We start from the raw sequence: 25,588 nt of genomic DNA, 5'->3' as shown, positions 1-25,588 counted from the left end.
GGGGGGACCCCCCCCCCCCCCCCCCAAAAAAAAAAAACCAAAAAAAAAAACCCACAAAAAACGGCAATGGGAGCGAAAATGAAATTCGCGTTAAAAACAGTTTTCTCGTGTAATTTTCATTTCAGTATATTGTGTGACGTCCCCTAGCTTCAATAAGACTTCGACATCGCCGACGCATGCTCGCAATTAAGTCCCGTTTCCAGTTTTGCTGGATGGATGCCCATTCCTCTTGCAGGGCCTGTTCCATGTTTTTGCAGTGACCTTTGATGGTAAACACGGGAAAAAATGGATAACTGTAGCATGTCTTACACGTTCTCTATCGGATTTAGATCCGGGGAACGAGCAGGCCAGTCCATGCGTTCGATAGTTTCCCTCAAAAGTTCGTCGCCAGAGGTTCAGTAACGCTATGTCATTACAAAAAGACTTCATAAACGCCACTGGAACTCGAATATCTACGCAATCTGTACATAATCATACAGACTGAGGTTCCGTAGATATGCAGAGAGGATACCCTTGACTGGTAGGCATGCTCAGACTACACTTACATGGGCCCACGATCATGCGAGATGGACTATCAGAGACTAGAGCCCTGTTCTGTTCACAGACAAGTCCAGATTTTGTCTCCACTTCACAGACAGGCGTGCTAGAATGTGGAGACTACCAAATGAACGATTTCCTACAGCCAACGTCTCCGAACACGACCGACATGGCGGCGGGTCTGTAATGGTCTGGGGCGGTATAAGTGTTCAAAGTAAAACAGATCTCCATGTCTTCCCGAACGACAATTTGATAGCCCTGAGATACTGCGGTCCTCGATGTCTACATTAGACTATATGCTGGTGCTATCGGTCCGGAATTCATTCTAATGGATGATAACGCTCATCCACATAGAGCTCGGGTCACTGTCGCCTATCTTCAGAGAAAAGCTATCGAACGTATGGACTGGCTTGCTCATTCTCCGGATCCAAATCCGATAGAGCACGTGTGGGTCATGCTACAGGAATCCATTTCTTCCCGCGTTTACCAGCCAAGGTCACCGCAAGAACTTGGAACGGCTCTGCAAGAGGAATGGGCATCCATCCAGCAAAACCGGAAACAGGACTTAATTGCGAGCCTGCGTCGGCGACGTCGCAGTGTTGTTGAAGCTAGGGGACGTCACTCAATATGCTGAAATGAAAATTACACGAGAAAACTGTTTTAACGCGAATTTCATTTTCGCTCCCATTGTCGTGTTTTTGTGATTTTTTTTTTTTTGGGGGGGGGGGGTAGCTCTGTTTCGCAAGTAATGTATAGAGCACTCTTGAAAATTCCTTAGTTTTTCTGTTGGAGCCTGTGTTTAGACATCTTAAAGACATCAGTAAATCATTTTTATGAATATTGTACAATTACATGAATTTGATATACTGAAATATAAAAGTGATCCTTAGCAAATTTTGAGTAGTATATAAGAGAGTCACTTATAAGACAGTAAAAGGTAACTTATGGAAGAGTTATACAATACGGGTGAGTATATGTCTCCGGGCATAATCCCATAATTATTCCATAATTTTTTAATCCAAATTACGAAAAAAAAAATCCCACACAATGAATATGAAGAGAATTTAATCCTTATTGATGCAGAATTAAACACAATCACTGAATTTCTGTATACATCCCAGATCTAGTTTTCCTCCTTATTATGAATTCACCATTTAAAACTTATCTACAGGATTAACTCCGATTTCCGCTTTCTGAAAACCTCCTTGTTGTTTTTGAACACCACTTTTGATTTTAAATTTCCAAATCATCTAAACTGTAGTTTTACACTTATTTTGATATTGTTTCAGCAATATTTAAGAATTTCACCTAAATCCCATTGGCTGGTTGAATGAAATTGCACATGGTAAAAATAAATCCAAGATTGTCCCTAGAAATTTTAAATCCTCTTAATTCAATGTAACCGTTCTGGGGGCACCAACTGTTTTGAAGTAGCCTGGAAATCACTTTTATATGCCATCATTTTAGCAAGACGCTTTCAAACAAACGCCTAAATTGCAAGTCTAGTTTCATATGTCATTTCATTACCACATCAGACATTTGAAATAAATGTCCTTGTAGTAATAAAAGTCACTAAAATCACCTTATTATATCGCTTAAATCAAGAAAGTAATATCCCTCCATCACTGTCGGTGGACATGGTGAAAGTGAATTTACAGATAGTTGTCCAACCCAAAAGCATGCTTCATACATTCCGTTCATGAACGCTATTCGTCACATATAACACAGACAAAGGTAATTCTATGTTGCCATTGTCTATATTGGATTTGTCATGGTTGAATGCACATTGGCAGAGTTACCTGAGCTCATACACAAAGGGAAAAAATGGCTTATATTAGAAATAAAAGTGTACTTTATTAACACAAAGACTTGCTATATTTAGATAAGCCTCAAACTGTACAATATGTTGGAGAGTGAACAGAGCTCGGCTCCGACGGGCCTCGATACAGTTCTCTTTCCAACATATTGTGCAATTTTCGGCTTATCTCCATAGCTTATAGTTATTGGTTTTTTACATGTTTTACATGTAAAATTGTGTATGCTTCACTATTCATAAATATTATTTTCTTTAAGTTGAACATAGTTCAACTTTCTTAGGCTGTTGGGGGGAACTTTTCGCGATTTCGCGGCACGATGTTAAAATCACGACAGAAAAATACAAGACGAACATACCGCAGTCTCCCAAAACACGCACCGCACAATACATACACGATACACACCACATACATGGGAGGCCGTCCTTACATGACCATAGCTGTTAATAGGACGTTAATTAATCAAACAAACTAATAGTCGTGAACGATCCATTCCCCACTCTCGATACTCCAGGGGTTTCGATCACTTACAATCTCTACATCCCTGCACTATCTCATAGTGAAATTGAAGGCAGCTCAGCCTCAATGATTTCCTTTGACGACTACAGAGAGGACGACGCCTAACAGCCAATCACAGTGTACCGTTATACGGCTCTTTTGATGTACATCAAACGACTAAATTACCTATTCTGTTGCCTCCAGTTTTACTGTGAGATAGTCAAGGGGTGTAGAGATCGTATGTGACCTGAACCCCTGGAATATCGAGGATGTCCATTCCCAAGCCAGAACACAACATTCTAATTAGTGAAAATTAATTTACTCGGTTTTTTTAACTAAAATCCGGAAATGCGGATAACAACCAGCTCTACAATGTTAAGTATACGTTTCATTAACAAATCTATCACTCCCAAGGCACCCAAGGACCAGAATCACGAACATTCCTGAATTTTAAGGGACCCCTTAACCTCCCCATATGAAAGCATTATAGAAGTTAAGGAAAACATCTTTAATTAAGGAGCCTTCCTTAAAATCTGTTATGTTTTTCTATGGAGAATTTTAAGTTAAAGAATTCCTTACGACACAAGTTAAAGAATGTTTGTGAAACTGTGCCTAAGACACATTTTCGTAGGAGTTATCACATTTAATTCGCGTTTTTTTTTTAATCGTGCCGAATACATTATTTCCAATCTGTCTTACAATTATGTAAAAGGAGACCAAATTTAGGATCTTACATTTTCTCTTCTGTCTAACTTATTTTTTCTGAGAGGAAGGCATTAAGGGAGTGAGACGACTGGTTTGCCCGTTGTCAGTATAATGTTTCCGGGTGGGGTGTGTAGCTTGGTGCCTTCGGCGCGGCATTCTTCAGTGGTGTAGCACTATAAAAAGGGCAAGAGTTCCACTATACAAGAAAACATAACATGAATATACCACAATGTCCCAAGACACACACCTCGCACTCCACGCACTCAAAACACCTACACGGGAGGCGGACCTGAAATAAATGTAATAAATCAAACCAACCCACATGTTTCAGCGAGATAGCACTATAAAAAGCACACAGGCTTCCACTATTGCAAAGAGACACAATATACAATATACAGACATTCACACAAGTAAACTGGACATACGTACACCGGTATATACAGCTAGTTACAAAATATCCTGTTACATCTTTATTGACAATAGGCACTTTACTATTGATTTTATAGAGGATTGATTCGGTTCAAAGGAACCTGCTAAACGCCGAATGAGGTGGGGGTAAAAAGGTGCCTTGTATAACGCCGTAATATAAAGAATTAAATTTTCTTAATTTGAAACTGGTGTAAAGCAAGGTGTTGTTTTGAACCATCGCTGGATTCCAGTCTTACATCCAATAGTCGGCCTCCTCAACAGACGCTTGTCCTGCAGGTCGGGCGCAAGAATTGCATCTGCTGTCCCTTATTGCATGTGTGGAGAAAGCGACTAAATTTAGTATCGAATTTTTCTCTTCTTCCTAACGAAAAGATCCTAAATTGAGTCGCCTTTAGCAGGTACAATTATCACGGCCTACATGGAGGAAGATGAAGGAAATAAATATATTAATATTGATTAGCACAATAACCGCGCAGTCTACCTTTTTTGTCAGAACGTTTCTAAATGAAACTTCAAATTGCCTACATGTTTGTAAAATTCCGCAGCTACAATAAAAGTACCATACAAGTTGTCCCAGTTGGTAGTAAGTTGACTTACTTTAGTATTGTTGCTTGGTTGTATCACTTTAAGGATTAGTGTTAAAGTGGATTATCTTTCCTTCAAGCCACTTAATAATTTGTCAAGGTCATAGTGAAAGGAGATGGAACGACTGCTTTGAGACACAAAACATCGGGAGAGTATATTATAATCTGCACACTTCCAAAACACACATACTCGCCATATACATGTCCGCAAGTCAGCTAGGTACATCCAGTTGCTGAGGAAAGTGTTAGTGAGCTGCTGCATCGACAATTCTGGTCTCGCGACTCTCTTTGAAAGTATGGTTAAGTTAAGATGTATGGCATAGTAGGAATCGATTATATATCAAGGCAAAACATTGCAGACTAAATTTCAGTTTAACAACAAAGACATTGTCCTTTACTTGAGCATAATAATTAAATCGGCATTCTGGTATTTTCTCATCTTTTAGTTTGCAATCTTCCACCTGTAGATATGTATGTACATCAGAAGTCTCCATAATACGATTTTTACATATTTTATTCCCAATTCAGCCAAAACGGTAGTAAGATGAGGTAAAATGGCGCCAAGCAAAACGCCTTATTCCAAAGCAACGTTGGTAAATAAAATAATTTTTTTTTTAAATTTAATTTGAAACAGATATTCAGCGAGGTGCTGTCTTGTGTCTTGCATCTCTGTGGTGGTACAAATATACCATAAAGATATTTGATGGTCTGATACAATTATCATACAAGTCTTATCTATAACATATATAGAAGACGTTTAATCAAATATGGCTGATAATCATAATCATAAAAATAGTGGTTTACAGCATATTCTCTCGCGTTTACAGATTCTGTTTTACTGAAGTAAAGCGTTTCAATGTTATTTTGGTATTTAATATTTCGTTTTGTAAAATCCATTAAAGTTATCATATACATTTAAAAGAAAATAAATGAAAACATGACAATTTTGTCGCCTTTCTTTAAAGGTAAGATTTTTTCTGGTTCTTTAATGAATTCTAGAATAAATCGCTAAGCTCACGTCATCAGTAAAATGCAACTGATTGTGGTAAGCTAATATTTACTGCGTTGTTTAAAGTGCCATGTCCTTATTTATATCGTTTACCTGATAAAATTGAATCACTGATGATCATAAATAAAGTAATTTATTAATCCTAGCGAATTGTTTTAAATAGAAGTAATGTCATCGTACCCGGACCCTTCATAAAAATTAGATCAAACACGCTGACTAACGTCACTCCTTTCACTTTAAAAACCCGTTTGCATAGGAACCGATGTCTATCAATGTACATGAATTGTTGGCTATCAGATAATTTTTAATGTTTTAAATAAATATCAAAACCGCCTGAGGTCATTTCATCTGCACAGTCCAGTCAAAAATCACGACAGTTACGTCGTATTAGTTTTTTTCTGAAAGATGTGTTGATAGCAGACAACGAAAAGGTATGTCATGTCATTTAAAAATACCGGTATCATTCCGGATCTAGCGTAAAGGGAGGTGAGAATTAGTGACGATTTCACTACAAGGATATAAACACAAACACTTTGACTTTCTAGAATGAGTTTATGGCCGTGTGACGCATGTTGATGTTAAAGTTTATTTGAATAAGTGCATCCTGTAGAACCTGAGTACTTGTAGAACAGTTCAGTGTCAGAGTTTCAATATTTTGTTGTAAGGATCGAAGTTTTTAATTTCCGAAGAAACGAAATTAACTATCGAAAACAGCAATTATAATAAAGAGATGCTGAGAACCTCGTTGTTCTAGTACATATTACATTTATAATATAAAGTAAAATTGGCGTTTTGAAATAAGTTATATTAGACACTCGGTCCGAGCTTTTGTACGTGTAAATTTTAAAAAAGCTTGGATTTGGTTGTTTGTTTGTTTGTTTGTTTGCTTGTTTGATTAATTAACGTCTATTATCATCAATCTGTGTTCTTAATTCATCACGAAGTTTTTTAACTAGATAACTTTATATTTTTTTAATATATATAATATTTTGTCTCGTAAGATAATGCTGATAGTGTGGAAAAAAGACAATGTGTACCGACTGACAGAATTGTAAATGATCTTGATTGAAAAACTCTACCGCTAATCATATATACTTGTTTTTAGCTTTGTTTTTGTAAATCGTTTAATTAACATTTTCATTAATCATCAGGGAGTATGATACGATGCTTTTAAAAGATTCTTTAATTGGTTTCACATATTTTGTTGTAAAGCATAATTTGTAGGAATCGGTGGTTTGTGGAGGACCTTTTGAAGACATTCCATAGTGTACATCACTATGCCGTTCGGTAATGCGAACTTACTTATAGCAACAATGTTTCCACAAACAAACCCTGATCGCATTATATGGCGTGAAATAATGGTAATAACTATTCGAGAAACTTTGATTAAGGACCGTATTTAAAGATACCCGATGTGCTGAATACGTTTGACCGTCGTCATAAATCGGGGTCCTAGAAATCACAGACATCCTGTAATAAATCTCATATTGGCATTTCATGTTTTCCTACCATAGTATGGTATAAATTACGCCAAAACATTATTTCAAAGGAAGCATGTATGTTATTATTATTTCTATGATTCAGGTCAGTAATATGGCACTGTATACAATGGTTAAAATCATATAACCTTACACAAACAAGTAATCGTCCTTAAAAAAACCATTATGAAATGAAACCAAATCTAAATAGCGTCATATTAATTCAAATTCAGAATCGTTACGGGTTATATTGAGAGATCTTTTAAATGCCTATAAAACAGTCGTTTCGTTGGCCATATCATATCCAGAAGACATTTCCTGTCCCCGTGTATGCTGGAGATGTGTTAAATGATCATTTTTGTGAGAAATACAGAAATGACTGCCCCATGAATCCCTACAGTGCTATATAATAGGAAAGTTTCATTACAACTGAGAAATACAGTATAGACTAAACATACCGCTCTCTCCCAAAAACAGTAAACACTGTCCTTAGACAGCTTATAGAAACATGCGTTACATGCCTTTTACCTCACCATGCAAATGGCCAAGTTCAATGCTTTGCTAAATATTCAAAAGATCTGGTAATAGTTTAAGAGTATTTATGTAAATTGTTTAATGACTAAATCTGAAAGTGTTCATTCCTTGTTTATGTTTTAATACACAATGGCTGTTTACTGGAAACAATATTATGAGGTCGACATTGAAGACAGCAGATTATTTAAACTTTCCCAAAACACAACCTGCAATTTTGTGGTTTTCAGATTAATCGCCTCTGGGGACAAGTTTTCTTTTATAAGGTCGTCCTCGATGTCACTCACTACAACCTACTTAGACGATTTATTACCGTAAACATTATTTACCGATTGATTTATGTATCATACTTTTACCTGTTGATGAGTACATGTGTCTGCTCATCACCCGGACCTGAGGTAAACTAATTGTATGTTCAAAGGACCATTAACATAGCCCCTTAGTTAGTAACCGCTCCCGACCCTGATCACCGTTACTAGAAATTTTGTGTGTTTCGGAGAAATTTATCGAGTTAGATAAAATTTTATTTAATTCAAATTTCAAAATTACTTTACCTTGACTAGCCATGTGAGTTTCTCAACAATTAAGCCAAGGTAAAGCCAGTCATAATAATTTTATGTTATCCGAACAATCATTTAAAAAAGTGTAATAAATTTTCTTGTGGTCTGGTAATTCACGATTGTTTTAGACGAAAAAACCTAGATGAAAACGACAGAGTTGGTAGTTTTAGGAAATGAGATTAATGAGTGGGATCGAATAAATCGGCCAATATGAGAAAACACTTTAATGTAAATAAACCTACAATGAACACCGTGTAATAGTTCTCATCAATATTAAACAATCTCTAAAACGATGTTGGCTATATGATTGGATTCACTAGTAATAAAACTGACATTATATATGAAATACTCTCTTACCGATCATTGATTGTCTTATAAATGTACTCAACTTCGCTAGCCAAGGGTATTTAGCCGATTCTCAGTAGCAGAGAATCGGGTAAATACCCTTGGTTAGCGAAGTTGAAATGTACTATGCCAATAAATTTAACACTCGAAAATGATGATAACTATGCAAATAAACTGCTCACTTATAAAAGTCATATATTAACATCTAATTAACGCATTCGGTGCGTTTTACGACGGGAGACAGGTGTGGCGTTTGAGTCACACTTAAGGTAAAACTCCAGTAGTTCAAACGGATGTGACATTTAATGTATTAACCACATGTTTTACCTGTAAGTAACGTGCAAGTCATGCCCAATGAACAATCGCGTTCCCGGATCCACGGTTACAAGTCATCGAGTCGGCTACCGGACCTCCTAAACATATATAAACTATCTGCTCATCCAAACCTATCATTCACAGGGTTGCCACACAGCGACAAGTATGATGCTGATACTGTTTTCCTCCCTGGTTGCCTGTTTTGGGCTTATGAAGGGCTGTAATGCTGCCGTGGTCAGTTCACCGGAAGTAGTATATAGTTGGCCAATTCTAGAATTTGACTGGAGAAGTGAGAACCAGAAACAAGAATACATTGCTGACAGTCGTTATATACCAGAAAATAACCCGTTCACGGGAATTAAGGTTTATAAAGGCAAAACCTACATAAATGTTCCGAGGTGGCGCCTTGGCGTTCCATCGACTTTGAACGTTGTTGTTGAAAAAAATGGAAAACCCCTGCTGCAGCCATATCCGAGCTGGGAAATGCAACGGGTAAATGGTGATTGCAACTCTTTTAAATTCATACAGAGTATGGAAATTGACCCGAACACGGGGCTTATGTGGATCATAGATACTGGACGAATCAACATTTTCCCGGCACCCACAGGATCCCAGGCCCCACAGAATCTTTGTCCGCCAAAACTCGTTATTTATGATCTCAACAGAAACACTACTGCTCTGAAGTACGAGTTTCCTGCTAGTGTTGTCAATCCAAATACGACGTTTCTCAATGACCTTGTTTTGGACTATGTTGATGGGGAGGCCAGATTTGCTTACATCACCGATACGTTCGACTTTAAAATTGTCGTATATGACCGCAAGTTGAACATGTCGTATTTCATCCAGGATCTTCCTTCAATGTCTCCTGAAGGTCCTACAGCCGGTGACATTACTGTCGGGAACATCAGCTTATCGGTTGGCGTTCTAGGTATCAACGGAATAGCCATGTCGCCCGATTTTAAATACGTTTATTACGGACCTGTTGCTGGGGTAGGACTTCACCAAATCCCAACTTCAGTTCTTCGGAATTATGAAGGCAGTTCTGCCATGTCATTTCCACAGATAAGAAAAGTTGGTGATAAGTTTACTCAGTCTGATGGTATGCTAGCCACTCAGGCCGGGAGAATATACTTCCCAGCATTGTCTACAAATTCTCTCTGGCTGTGGGATATGGAAAAGGATAGACTTGACCAGGGCGTTTCTGAAGGTGACGTCATCATGCAAACGCAAGAAGAGGTTGTACGCAATGACGCTACCATGCAATGGATTGATACCTTAGGGATTGATGAAAATGGCTGCATTTGGTTTACTGCACCAGCCGTACAACGCTGGATGACGGGAAATATGGACTTAACGGGCGCAAGTGGCGACAACTTCTATATTTGGAAAGTGTGTGTTAATGAGCTCGGGTACCTGCAAAATGCTGACGTCACTACAAAGAACAGTACGAACGGTGGGAACTCTCCTGTGGGAGTAATGTCCATATTCTTTACCTTGTTACATATGTTGAAGCAAGTTCTACGTGTAAGCAACGTCTTCTAATCTTATGAAAGTTATCTTGTTGTCAATTCTTTCATTCTGTATTTCTTTTTAATTTTGTCCCAAACTCTTATAAATATTTCACTTTGATACATGTATTCATTTTGTTGAAGTTCCTAATTTATTGTGCATAACTGTTTTTGCTAGCAATTTACATTTTCCATAATTTCATTAAAGTTTTTTCTGATAAAATTGTTTGTCTACTTGTCATTACATATGTGAAAGCGTCCGTAAAACTGCACCAAACAAAATATAAAATAAATGCGGGCGACTTTCAATTTTGTGTTGTAAATGCGTGTACATGTGCATTTTGCGAACACAAGGCGTGGCTATATACTTCCTGGCGATTGGTCAATACAATTAATCACCCGGGCATTGCTGGGTTATCACATATGGATTGGTTGGCTGTTTAGATTAACACCAGATTGACTGCCAGGGTCATTTAAGGACTTCTGTGTATGCTGTGTGTTTCGGTAGACACCATTATGGTTCTGTTGTGACTCCTTGAAGTAGTAGAAATGCCCTTTTTATAGTGTTATCTCACTAAAGCATGCCGCCACAGACACGAAACCAGCATAGACAATCCTGTCACCTTATGCTCAACATTTACTGACACCGGGCAATATGATAATTGCTTGAGCTAATCAGAATTCTGTAAAGTAACGATACAAGTTACAAGCCTGTAGCTTTCGTAACTGAGGTAACTGAGGCGGGAACCAGTCTAATTATACCGGTACTGACAACGGGCAAGCCGGTCTTCCTTACTGGAAACAGATTCCTAAGTTATCTTCTCTTGTGGACAGCTATTGGTTATTACGTCATTGCTCTGTGAGATTAGCAATCTAATGACGTAATGTCAGTATCTGTTTAACCCTCAGAATAAAGAGAGTGGGGCGACTGGTTTTCTCGTTGTCGGTATAATGTAGCCGAGTGGAGTGTGCTTATACGGTGTTTTCGGTGAAATGCTTCAGTGAGATATATTACAAGGCCACTTAGGAACTTTTGTGAGAATCCGCTACGCGAATTCACACAGTTTGCAAACATTTTTTTTCATACCCCGATAAAATTAAAAGATAGTGACATCAATGCTTAAATGGGGAAAAAAATCCGAGAATGGCGCGAAACCCCGACGTTATCGTGACGTCACAATAGAGACACTGACGTTGCGTATTGATTCGGAAAAAAAGAACCACTATAATGTTACATTTAAACATACTTCATTTTATCAAAAGAGTATAAAATTAATTATAAGTATTGATATCCCTATTTTTTAATTTTGTCGGGTTATGGAAAAAAATTGTTTGCAAACTTTTGTGAGAATGATTCACACAGTTTGCAAACAATTTTTTTTTATACCCCGATAGAATTAAAAAAATAGTGACATCAATGCTTAAATGGTACACATTAGAGTGAGAGTCCGTATGAATTATTTACCTTTTATTTCTCATAGAAGTGAAGAACACACAAACCGAATTCCAAAGAGAGGAAAGAGACCTCAGCAATAAAAATAACACTTTGAAAATTAAAAGCTATAGAATGCAGTCAAAATATCCACCAAGCGAAGATGAGCACAAGGAGTCATGACGTCACATAACGCCAACAAATGGCGCGAAATCATAGGATTCGCATACGCGACACTCCAGGCCTTGAATGGACACAGAGAAATCCGAAACTTTGAGTTCATTTTTTTGAGTTTATGCTAGACAATTATTACATCATATACTTCTTTAGTTTAAATTGTGTCCTTTTATTTCTAAATACTGTCTTCTACACGAAATAGAAAATTAAATAAATAAAGCAGAGCTTCGCTCTTCCTACGTCGTGCATGATTCATATTAAAACATCTGGCTGCACCCTTTAATTAAGGCCTTGCCTTCAGTCATATTAGTTTCTGAAAAATCTGGCTGCGCCCTTTAATGCCTTGTCTTCAGTCATGTTGAATTATTATACGGGCGCAGCACGAAGTGCGAAGCATTCAAAGGTAATACATACAGGAAAATATAAGAAAAACACAATCTTTCAAATTCAATCAACTTTTGCGGTCGCCATTTTCCCCACTGTAAAAAATCCCATCCGCGTGAATGCGGTGCTTTAAAGTAAGCTCATTTAATCAAACAGTTTAAACGCTTTTATGATCCGACAAACGTAATCTTCATCTGGCAGAAGCTCAGTGCTATTGCTCTTTATTTGCAAGCGTTTAAGTGATAGACCACCTTCCAATATAATCAGCTGGCCAAAAACGGAATATCTATTACCTTTATTGGTTACAGAAATTAAAATTTCCCTTCTTATGTGGATTTCCTTTACCAAAGAAGGGTTTGAGGTGTGAATATATGAATAAAAAATAAACAGGAAATTAGGCTACGTTATTTCTATAAATTGAACGTATTGACATTGCATAGATTAATTATGGTTACTGAAACATCTGGCTCCGCCTTTTAAGGCCTTGCATTCAGTCATATTACATGTATATTATTTATAATAATCGAAATTGTATCAATCAAAAAAGGTGTTTCTGAAACCGAGGTTTGATCAAAATAAGAACGCACGTGTAGCCAGTCGATGTGAACTTTAAGGTTATGTGTGTAATTATCTACTCCCACAGGTGAACACATGTGTCTGATCACTTTAAAGTATGTTGAGGTCACATGCTCGTGACGTATCACCAGGGTGATTGATGTCACGTCTCTAAGGGAATCATTCGGGACGTCAGTATATATACACTGAATAACATGTATGTTACCCACAGAGTGCAAAGACCATAGCTGTGGATATATTTGGAAGAACGCGTGTATTTGCTTGTTATTTTTATCCCACGCTTTCACCGAAACTTGGCATATCAATTTGGGTCCGTCCGTCTGCCTGTCTGTCTGTAACGCTTGGTTTCTGTGCAATAACTGCCACAAATTTTAATCGATTTTTTTTTACTTTGCCACATGGTTAAATATACCAAAGGCTCGGATGAATTCGCTTGGCACTTTCATCGGACCTATTTGGCGGAGATGTGGTCCTTTAATTAACGAAAAACGGCATTTTCGGCTGTTTCCGTTCAATAGCTCTCGCAAATATAACCGGATTTTCTCCAAACTTTGTAATATAGTTAAATATATCAGGGCCTTGGCCAAGTTCGATCAGCACTTTAATAGGACCCTATTTGCGAAGTTATGTGCCTTTGATTAACGAAAGCGGGGAATATAAATTCCACGAATTTGCTTGTTATTATTTGATTTTTAAAAACTGAGTTGTTATATTCCCATTATCAGTAAGCGTCGTGTTATCGCTAATGTTAACTTTGCTGACCTTATAATGTGAGATGTACAAATTATATGTGTGGAAGCAATTAAAACCTGCTGGTGTGGGTCATTGGAACGAGAAAGGGACCGGTCGGTGCTGTTGTGGATATGATTATTGACAACCTTTTGTCATTTGAATTACTAAGATTTTATCTTTTATTTAAGGTCACATTTTCCCTGATAATCGTATAACTTTCTTGGCTGGCGTAATTACATGTATAGAGCGATAACATCGTTTGAGTCCATGCTATTTGTTAAATATGTTATTGATGGTGTTTTTCTAATTTGTCAGATTAAAAATATGAACATTTAAGTGCAGGGTGTGAAACATTTATTCATCTTCCTCTAACACATCGATTTATGCACAATATAATATAAAGTTGATTATATATTTCATTGTACACACGTACGTAGCTTCTAACCATTTAGAAAAAAATCTAGAAATTGGGACGAGGTAACACATGTACATGTACACACACACGCGTTCTCCTTTTCATAGTGGGGTCAGATTGTAATAATGGTTACTGCTTCTCTCGAAATGCTAATTTCTATAAGGGAATACGAGTTATCTCCCTTCAAAAGGAACTGAGAAACCAAGTTTTTGCGCAACTTTATAAATATTAACTATATTAACTATGACTTCCTCTGTATGAGTTGTCATATAAAATATTTGCTCAGTGGCGGTGCTCCCCATTGAGGGAAGTGGAGCATTATAGGTTTTAACCCTGTTTCAGCTCTTGTTGCGATAGCGGTCGCATATTTTTGTATCGTGAAGTTTTACAAAAAAATATTTATTTGGTTGGACGAAACCTACCTTTAATTGAACACAAATAAGATTGAAAGAAGTTAGTTATGCGCCAGTTAGCAGGTGATATACCGAAGTGACTTAATCATTGGATACCAAGTGCTATCATAAAAATGGTAAAGTAATGTTATTTTCCATCAAATAATTCGTCATACACTTATATATGTATATACTTATATAATTGTTGGTTATTTTTCAATAAGGTGTAAAGCACCTGTGAATGATCTGTTGTCAGCAATCGATGAGGAGCCGGAGGTCTATTAGGTTCAACATTTTCATGGTGATATGATGAACAAAATGTGAGTAAAATTGAAGTAGAAGTGGGAATTTGTGAGCTTAATAAACACTCAACACACATCCATGTATATATGGGAAAGGCGTGACAACATCACAGACTGTATCTCAATATTTACGGTGTTTTTTATTATTATTTTTTTTTATTATTATTGTACACACAACATCGAATGCATGAAAGTATATCTCTGTGTAAGTTTAAACGAACATTTTTCGACAGAACATTTTAATTCGTATCTTAAAATTACGGAAAACTTGTCTTTTAGTTGTGCTTAGCCAAATGTCAGAAGTTTTCCACTTTACTTATATACAGATGTAGTAGTAATACGATTAGCAATAAATTAAAATGACGTCATGTATCAATTAAAAACTGAAACGTCAATTACGTGACGTCATCAATTAACGCGATATTGATATCATCATATTAATTGATTTAGCATAATACATTTTTGTTAAAAACTCTTTTAGTGGCACTTGACGATAATGTGTTGAACGCCGATTTTTTAGTTTAATTTGCGCTATGTAGATCCTGCTTTCCTACAGTTATATACTATTTTTACTAGTATTATCATACATTTATATTCATGTGCGTACTATTTGAACATTTGCTAAATTCATCACCAAAGATTATATAATTATATTTTCTTGAGCGCCTAAAATATATGAAAAAATATATATTTCTGATAATATTAATGTACAGGGAAGAGCCAAAGTTGAAATTAGTTAAAGATGCTTCACCACTGACAAATAATATTTTTTCACTATCAAAAACAGGAGCAGACGATTAAGTATTTTTCTTCAGTTACAAAAGTCACTTACATTACACCATTACCACCATTGAAAAGTTTGAGCTTCTAATTTTACTTCAAGTTAAAAATATGAAAAATAATTTATTGCGTCCCGAAAAAAAATCCGTGGCACTATATCCTATATGGAATGAAGTGCTGATTGCACATGCACCAAAAACAAAATAAATCATTTTCTATTATTTTTTGTGTTAATTGTACATATATATACACGATTAAACACCAATCATTGTTCAAATGATGAATATCATTTATGCTCTATCGGCGGTGGAGCATCTCGACGTAAACGACAATTCTAATCCGTAATTAATAGGCCTATAAACAATTTTGTTACGGAAGTGTTGACTTCGCAGTTTTATTTTCAGTTCTTACGAATTCACGATATCATCTATAAATACATTTAAAAAAAAATCATGGATGTGTATTTATTTTAGCAATAAAAGAATTATATTAAAAAAGAAAACATAACACATATACAGAGAATATAGGGTGTTCGTGTATTGTAAAGGATAAGACAACAGCGATGTAGGCCTATGTCATTGGACGACACTGGATTAATGGCCATTGGACAATGTCATTGACCAGTGCTCGTGATAAATTATTACGGTAAATTACCGTTACAAATCATACCCTCGATATATGCAGTAAATAATCTTAATCGATTACACCAAATTTTAAAAGTTATATAAACCTTTTCCTAAGAAATATTAAACTCGAATACTATTGTCCTATAATCTCTTGCATGAAGTTACATTTGATTAATTGAAAAGTTAGCGCCGCAAAATATGTTGTGTGCTATTTCTGGAACGGGTTATAGGGCGGGAATCAGTTGTGTGTAGCCTTCATCGGTCCGATGTCATACGATTGTTCCCGATTTACCCGGTGTTTACCTGTGTGGTAACGGCCGCTAAAATGAATTCAGAACTTGCAGAAGGTAACTTAGAGAGGTTTTGAAAGCATTTATTTTATAAATAACGATATACTATTAGACATTTAGGCATTAAATTTATCCCGACAGCTCGTGGACTGTAGGCAGTGTGACGTCACGAGAGCATCAACAAAGTTGGATCTGGCAGAGAACTGCATCACCTTCGAGACTGTCAGAAAAATTTCCTGGTTGTTTTTTGCAAGAAAAAATATTCCGGATGGTTGGGCATTGTTTAATTTCCAGGTCCGTGAGTGCCCAAATGAAATCAATGTGTTTATCATCTGATTTTGTTAAGAAGAATGTTCAATAATATCGGCGGGGGACCGCCATCTTGGACTTCCAGCTCGAGCGGTCTGCCAGATCGTAACAAAAATAACGAGGGTAGGCATTGTGATTCTGTGCATCGGGGAAGAATCGATCGTCCGAAGTCTTGGCTTTTCATTTCGTGTTTATTCGTGTCTGTATTTGCAATTTTATAAGCGTAAACATCATTTTTTCGTCTGTGTATTGCACCCAAAATGGCCTCCGAAAACCCAGTCCAGCTCGATAATGCTGACTCGTGTGTACAACAATACCAATTAATTTTCTGAATTCGTTAAGTCAAGGTCACAATATGTCTCCCAAATTTTCCCAATACGACTAGAAGTCTTATTTCTATGAATGTTTTCATCCATTAGCGATAGGTTACTAGGATCTCTTCTGTATAAATATTTTTCATTACTGGTTATTTCGCCCTGGTCAACAAATGTTGTTTACGTGGTCCGACATACTAATCTGTCGAGAAGTAGGTTAGTACCTAACTGGATAGAGGCCCAGAGGTGTTCAGAAGGTTATGTAGTGTTGATGAATGGGTCATGGATTTCAGACATCAATGACATTTCATACATGTGTATTTGTTGGTGTGTCCACTGCTTAGTTGTCAAAACAATTTTATATATACAGTATATGCACATGAGATGTTTGACAGCCATGTTTCTAATGTTAGTGTGATGTTGGACTTGTAACTTCATTGATTATTTGGTAAGATTATCGCTGATTCTGAAAAATATCAAGGGTTCTAAACATTTTATGATAGTCATAATTATGATAATACTTGGTTACATGGCAGGTTCGATAAATAGATTTAATACCACAGTTGTATTTTATATCTATAGCCCTAATTTGGAACCTTATGCCTTAACCCAGAATATTTAATGAGTTATGATATTTTTAGATTGTACGGGTGTCTTGAAGGGAAGCTGTTCTTGGAGAAAATCCATTGACTATTTCATATATTTAGTATAATATAGGTGTAACAATTTAATTTATATGCCCTAGTTTGGGCCTCAAACTTGTTCCTCAATATTGTGGACCAAAAATCTGGTAGTAGAATGTTGGACGCCTTAACACAGCCACACAGAAGTGGAAGACAAGCGGTAGAATGTATGAAACTGCATTGGCAAGATCGAGGAATAGAGGGCTCGAAAAAGCACAACCTTAACCATTCTGCCAAACTCCAATCTCTTTGCTATCGTCTATTACCATATTTCCCCTATTAAGAGTGCCCCTAGGTTTCACATGTTTTTGTCGATCAATTTCAATTAGGCAGTTGTTAGCTATGAAGGAGGTTTTAACTGTACATAGTGATATGGTCGCCTTCTTGCTTTGCGCTTCTGTGAATTTCCCTTCAGCTCAGTTGGTAGAGCCATGGACAAGAATAAGTCTGGAATCGCAGGTCCGAGCTTTGCTGGCTGCATACTACTCTTAACCTGTTACATTTTGATGTTAACACAGAATCACAGTACTTTAATCAAAGGCCCAACATGTGTTAGTGATCACCTATATGCCAGTGACTTTTCCATGACACATAGTCAGGTTTTACGAATGTTTACTGTATATTTATGACATTAAACACGTTTTATTGTCAGCATTTCCCACCCAACACAATTTGAAAAAGTAAAAGGAATACATGGGTTTCGAAATCCAAAAACAACATTGGTAAAGCACTGTTTACCCTCGATTAGTCCCACCTTCCGGTGGTTATGATGTCACAAAAATCATGTCAAATGACGACGTCATAATCACCGGAAGGTGGGACCAATTGCCGGTGAAGTAGTTTACACACATCATTTTGTGATCTTGAACCCCCCGTATTAAGGTACCATCGGCTGTTTCACACGCTCTTGTACAGACAGTACCTGAACTGTTTAATATTCCCGAACTAACACAAATGTAACCCAAATATTTCATCCTATTGCAAATGGTAATGATAACGTGCAGTAATGAAAAGCTATCAATGATAAATAAATTAATACTTCTATGAATAACTGAGAAATATAAATCATAAATGGCAGAATTCCATGAATCGGACACATTAAATGGATGTGTTACGCTTCTGGTATGTAAATTTCTTCATCATTACCTCTACTGATTTCAATACGTTCAAACATAAGTCATCTAAAGTGTTTATTCCAGACGAATACCAAAAAAAATAACCTGCGAGAATGGCTTCAAATAACAGCTAGTGCCCCTTAGGTCAATATCCCGAGCCGGCATCCTTTTCAGAGAAAAAGCAGAATATCTAAGCAGATGTATTTCCATGTCCATTATATATTTCTTGTTCCATCAGATCCCATCTTAATTTTGTCTGATAGTGATAGTTGGCATTTGTGGTCAATTACAGATCAACATTTCTGGTTATTTCTTAGAATTGGTACCTGCGCCTTAAGTGTGAGAGCTAGGGTTATCGATGAAGATCTCTGAATCCTCCAGAAGGATTTCTATTCATTATATGTCAACAGCGTCTGTTGATTGTTAGCAGACTCTTGTTACTGCAGTATCTGCATTACCTCTATCGGTCTGTGACATGTTCTCCATATTGTACATCATCATAAGTGATCGGTACCCTTTATTTAAGGCCAATGAAGAATTGAAAGGTTAAAGGATGTGCATTGTTGACTTTGCTGCGAATAAGAATTTGTTCTAACACATGAAATTTGAAATTGCCATTGTTTTTAGCACATACTGGTAGCTATAGGGATGTCACGGTTCATGTTTTTTCACCTTGGGTTCGGTTTCAATATTTTTTTTTCAGTTTTCAGTTAACCGTGACACTCCTACATACTGGTCAACACTATTGATGATAAAAAACCTTGGCTGGTATGTAAAATGTTGAATCTATGCTTAGGTATTGTATGTAATAAACTTAGCTTGTTGAGTTGGCAGTTTGTCAATTTCTTCTACAAATCAATACAATCTGCAACAGTTATTCACAGTGAATTTCAATTTAGGTACATAGAAAATTGGTAGGTCTTGATCATATTCCATATTTGTCAGGAAGTACAATATATAGTATAACCTTATGTTTGTCTTGTGTAAGAATTCTTTGAAAAAAATGTCTTGTTCTTTGATAGTTTTTAATTTGAAATGCATTGTATCAAGATAATTTTTTTCTGTCAAACTTTTGTGTGCAAGATTTTAATATCTTCGAATAATATCAGTAATGGTGTGGATATTGTATGAGTTCTATGACTGTATAATAAAGTTACACAGTAGTGAATGTTACTGTGTGAGTATTGATTTAGTGATACCTTGTAGTACAGTGCAGACGTTCACTTATGGTGTACCTAACAACAATCTCTGTTGGTGAATATGTATCTACTGAAAGTCTGTCCTGTTGGTCAGTAGTTGTGTTAGTCAGTTCGCATGTTACTAAGTCATTGTGGTATTGGCCCAACAAGTTGCTGACATTTTGGGCGCGAGCATTCTGCTGGGTTGGAGACAGGTAAGGGGTTGGCAAAATTGTCAAAACGATGGACATCATTAAATTAGCACACCCGGTCTTGGTGAGAGGTCAAGTTTACCAAGATCTTAAGGTGTCTTGACATTCTATCACTAGATATAGCTTGACCATCACATAACTACATGTCATGTACAAGAACCCCAGCTCACCTTTATACACCTTGCGTAACCAAACTGTTATCAGGTCAGAAAGCGCCAGGATCCAATTTTTAAAAACAGACTAGAATAGAAATAAATGTCCTATTCCATATAAAGTTGTTCATAGGACGTAGATATGGAAGTCAGATCAATAAAAATCTAAACTAGAAATTAATAAACCATGTGTAGATTTAAAAAGGACATCAAATGTAAACAAATCTGTTGATAACTAGAAAGTTAAAATGCTGTTGAGTTATGGTTAAGGGATAGTGATTAATTTACCTGTGATAATTTACATATTTCTATAACAATGTTTTTCTTTTTAAGCTGCTGCTGTCAACAATAGCATGGACAATGTAAACCTACAGAGTCTGGACCCAAGAAAGCAGGAGTTACTGGAAGCCAGGTTCTATGGGAGTAGGGTAAGAATTCCAGTTGGTAAGACAGGTTCACCCAGCCCAACCCCTCTACCCCGTTCTTTAAGTTAGTGATGAGTATGTAATGAAAGAAACACGGAAACAGAAAAATAGTCATTATAAATCTTGTTATGATCTTTATATTTACCAACCGCTATTTATATTTGCAAATCCACCATTTGACAAAAGTTATTTGATAACATCTAGATCTCTTGATCATTGATGTTGAGATCATGACATATTCCTAACATATGATCATCTGTGTTGAAATCATCACTAACCTGGGAGAAGCATTAAGACCTGCTTTAAAGTGACTATGAATCCTTTGTCCTTATAACCTTTGGTGGAAATTACTCTACATTTTGTATCATAGGATCATGAAACAATCTTTGGTCATTAGCAATCATAGACTTAGGCCAAAAAAAATTAATTGTTAGTTTCTCAGGCCACTTTTTTAAAAAGTCAGTGCGGGCGGCGGGAATATTTTTTATTTTTTATTTCTCTGAAAACAAATGCGGCAGATACCATTTTATTTTTTTCTCACTTGAAGGACATGAAAATCAATGAAAACATGTGTAGAAAATGTAAATTCTTACTCAGTCTTTAAGAACAGCTTTTAAATATCTCAATCGTCACTATATCCAAAGAAAACCAGTTGAAAATACATAATCCTGGGAGGAAACATTCCGTTTTGAGCAAATGCTGACATCGGCAGCCATTTTTTACCGGAAATGAAAGGTGCATACTAAAATTGGAGCCAATTTCCGGGTGCGTTTTCGAATGGAAATTTCGGGCGAGTTCGAATGGAAATTTGGGGTGCGTTCGATGCGGCGGTCTCGATTTTAATTTTTAAGTTATGGCGCATAAAAACGTTGGTGCGGGGGGTAAATGTCGATGCGGCGGGGCCTGAGAAACTAAGAATTAATTTTGTTTGGCCTTACTCACTTAGCCAAGCAAAACAATGTTACAAAACATACGGTCTGTTTTGATTGGCTCAACGTTAGTCTAAGGTTGTTTCATGATCCTTGAGTTTGGCACTTTCTGATAAGATATTATAGCACATGAAACCAAACTCTTGCCAGTAACATTATACTTAGTTCTGTTATAAATATGATTGCATTGATTTACTTTTTTGCTGAATTGTGATGTTTTGTTTCAGTTTCAGCCCCTGAACATTGCACCACACCAGGACAACAGTAATCTAAGTGCTGGATCTGCAGAGAGGGATGATGAGGTAAACTCACTTTGGTCTTGAGGTCGTCAATGTTTCCGCTTCACTCTCAAGGGAGTCATGTGCTTAAAAGAGCAAATGCCAAGCATTTCACAAGTCCATGTCTGTCTCACTTTGTACCTTTTGTCCAAATTACCCCTATAAGGAATGGGATGCATTACAGGCTAAAGAGAGTTTGACAGATCGCCAGCTGTCGATCAAACTGCACATATTGTGTATACTACGGTGTTTGCTCTGACACTGAATAGGCACGACATTGAATAAGTACACGGGCATTTGCGGGCACGAGGTGTGGTTATGTTACATATGACGATCGTTCAATTGGGAAACATTCTAAATAGAACTTGTTTCTGGGCTAGAACTTTATTTTTAAAACCATTGGTCACTTGGGCTAGTCATCAAAACATTTACTAGCCCAATAGTAAGTTCCGCTAGTTCATGAGAAAACAGCTAGCCCAATATTAAAGGGTTTAAAAATACAAAGACCTTTGTTTATTTACATTTTTAGGGATTCTGTCACTATGGCAATGGTTTATTTTTCATATTAAAAAATGGCACCTTTGACAAGGGAAATTCTTTTTCCAGTGTTTGAAATTTCCGTTAGTGTTTTGATTCATACTTTTTTTTTAAACTTTGAATGCTACTTTTATTACATCGTAGTCATTTCACGGCCTGTTGAAGTGTGATATTGCAGCATGTGCAGTATGTTACTAACGCAAGACTGATCAAGATACTGGGGCTTTATTGTATATCTTTCATGCTTTTGGAACTTTCAGGCTGTTATATCTAATAGGTGATACAGAAAGTTGTCGGATGGAAGTGGAAAGTAGACAATTAAATTTCTATCTAAACTGAATAAATACAGATAAAAAGGTACATGATTAGTCACGCAGGCTTTGTTGGACTTATGACAATGCATTTTATACTAGTCTGTCATTATTAGCGAGATTGATATTATAAAATTTCCACTAGTCAGACAGGCTACCGTAATTTTAAACCAGTAGCCCATCTACAATATCTGCTAGTCTAGTGTTTCCCACACAATCGGGCTACCGTTGAGTCTGAGTCCCGAGAACTTATTTGATATTCTAGCCGAAGTTTAAACAAAATATTTTGGGGAAATCGCTGCATCAAGTTTTCTCATTTTGTCGACTTTGTCCCTAAAAAAGATGAAAACTCCAATTGAAATAAACATCAAAATCCTCCTTTAGTTTCTTTCCCATTAAAGCTTAAAAGATTAGATAACAACAAGAACTTTTTGCTGGCAATAAAGCCCAACTTATGATATTTTATCTAGGTTTTCTGTTGATAGTTAATTACCAATGCTGTTAAAACAAAAACCAATAAGTTTGTTTGATAGTCTTTACTTATCAAAACTCATTCTTCAGTATTGTCCAATCTCCATTCTTAAGTATTGTCTGAACTTGTCTGAACTTGAATTACCATGTTTTAACCAATTTGCACCCCTCTTAGTCATCCCTGTAAGCCCCCTAAAAATTTGTGCAATGTTTATGTGAAAAGTTATTAATTACATAACCTTGATTTTCTGATCATCCTTAATTTTCTCCTTGCATTAAGCACCGTAAATCTTTATTTGGTGAACTACGATATCAAAACAATAATGCCTGGTTATATCAAGTTGAATCTCTGTTGATTATATACTCTCCATACCTCAACATCAAAAATATAGCAGTCCTTCAGGAATCTTGTACCTTACCTGTGTTTCCATTTTAATACTGAAATTAGTAAGGTATGTTAATACACAATATGGACAAAGACTGTTTGAGAACCTGTCTCCTTCTCAGACCACTGATCTACAGATCTGTTATATGTCTGAATTCCTACAATTTAACACCCATCGCTATTGACGAAATATTTGTTTGCTCTTTCCTTTTTTAATGTTTTAAAAACTGCAGATTATTGTTGAGAAATACAAAATGTGAATTTGAGGTAGAATTTAATTGCAACTCAAAATAGCAAAACGATAAAATTAACTGATGTTTTATTTTTCAGCTAACTGGAGTGGTCCACACGCCAGAGAAACATGCACGGACTCCATCAGAACGGAAGAGGAAAAGAAAAGCCACCAGTGAAGGCACTGAAAGCAGTAAGTTATAATTCCCAACAGCCACAGAATTCGCTATATCATAAGAGACCATTGTAGCTATTTCATAGAAAACAAACTCAAATATGATTCCCGCTGTCACTTTCAAGTTTAGGATAGACAACATAAAAGTTACTCGTAAAAAATCATCTGGAGCATTGATAGTTGCTGTGATGGGTATGAAAAATTATTTATATCATATTATATAATTAATAATTTCAATGGGCCTTTTGGGTCGAAATTACCAGGTTAAGGGTTTATTGCAAGGCCTAAGGGAGCTTTACTGTTCTCGAACAGCTCTTGTTTTTATCGCTAAACTTTTCAAAACGTATTCAAAAAGGAAATTCCCCTGAATATCTATATTATGTGCTAGGGCTGTGTTAGTTTTGTCTTCTGTACTTTGAGATTGATAATAAAACAGGACGACAGTGGGCAACATTGATTTCAACAAAACCTCAAATTGAGGATTTGCTTGGGTTAATATCTGGCACATCAAAGCAAATCCAACCACAACTGGGCTGAATATGGATATACTGAATTTTGACAATTGAAATATCTCGCTGCTATAGAAACTGAATGCCTTGTGTGTTTCAAGTATTTAAAAGGAAGGGAGAAAAATGGAGGAAAAAAAACCAGAGAAATGGTTCTTTTTTCCTTTGATTGATTTAATAGACTGACCATAATTCATTCTATGGTGGGTGCCAAGATCCTTTTGGGATCTCTTGTTCTTTTAGGAGGCAATGTTTGGGTGAGCACCTGGGCATAGCCTCTGTTAAAAAGCATACGATTGTAAGGCATTTCTTGTTGAGTAGATATATACTGTAAACCAACTTTTATTCGCGGCTATTTGATTTCACGAATTCCGTTTCAAAACAAGTTCACGGAGATTTACTTTCGCAGATCAGACAATCATTCTACTTTCATTACTTTTCCTGACATAAAGTATTTATAAGGTATTACAGATCTGTTTTTGTGAAATAGATTATAGCCGTTTACCTGCGTTTGTAATTAGAAGGTATCTCATTCGTAAGTGTTAATCCTTATACAAACAAGTACAGTATGATAGAATAGAACTCACGATCACACACAAATAAACAATGGAATCTCCCAGTATTGGTGATGATCAGTATGCCTGGAGTTGTCTTTGGGTAAACATGTCGGTATTATTGTAGTTAAAACAAAACAAAATCTACTACATGTAGCTAAAAAGGATACCACAACTCAAAATTCTGAGACTTGATATATAAAAAAACTCAGGAACCGAAGTGAACCCTTTTGTCCCCTCACTGAAACAAAACAAATGCACTGATTATGTTTTCCGCTTGACGTGTCATTGCCGCTAACACAAACACCTTTTCATGGTGACGGTAGCGTTCTGGGATTTTCAGGTTCAGTTTTACTAAACTTTGAATTGTTTATTTAGTTTGAATATAGATATTTTACTTCTGA

General features: G+C 36.4%; 2 protein-coding genes across 6 annotated transcripts in view; both read left to right on the top strand.

Moving 5' to 3' along the window:
* The first annotated feature begins 8,970 nt into the window (after nucleotides 1-8,970).
* LOC138316517 (protein yellow-like) lies at nucleotides 8,971-10,347 on the top strand. Its single transcript, XM_069258207.1, has one exon. The coding sequence runs from the start codon at nucleotides 8,971-8,973 to the stop codon at nucleotides 10,345-10,347; it is 1,377 nt and encodes a 458-aa protein (XP_069114308.1).
* A 6,009-nt stretch (nucleotides 10,348-16,356) lies between these two features.
* Nucleotides 16,357-25,588, top strand: part of LOC138314832 (serine/threonine-protein kinase tousled-like 2) — a 45,134-nt gene continuing 35,902 nt past the window's right edge. For 2 of the 5 annotated variants that reach the window (XM_069255404.1, XM_069255403.1), the window contains exons 1-4: nucleotides 16,576-16,851; nucleotides 20,716-20,810; nucleotides 21,964-22,038; nucleotides 24,049-24,142. In XM_069255404.1, coding sequence (XP_069111505.1) covers nucleotides 16,770-16,851; nucleotides 20,716-20,810; nucleotides 21,964-22,038; nucleotides 24,049-24,142 — 346 coding nt within the window. In that variant the 5' untranslated portion in view covers nucleotides 16,576-16,769. Of the gene's footprint in view, nucleotides 16,477-16,575; nucleotides 16,852-16,874; nucleotides 19,609-20,715; nucleotides 20,811-21,963; nucleotides 22,039-24,048; nucleotides 24,143-25,588 lie in introns of those variants that run through there. The other 3 variants (XM_069255406.1, XM_069255407.1, XM_069255408.1) reach the window with 3 other exon arrangements.

Source organism: Argopecten irradians, chromosome 2 (assembly GCF_041381155.1).
Source record: "Argopecten irradians isolate NY chromosome 2, Ai_NY, whole genome shotgun sequence".
Taxonomy (NCBI): domain Eukaryota; kingdom Metazoa; phylum Mollusca; class Bivalvia; order Pectinida; family Pectinidae; genus Argopecten; species Argopecten irradians.
Note: the sequence above shows the minus strand (reverse complement) of the source record. Positions and strands in the feature narration are given on the sequence as shown.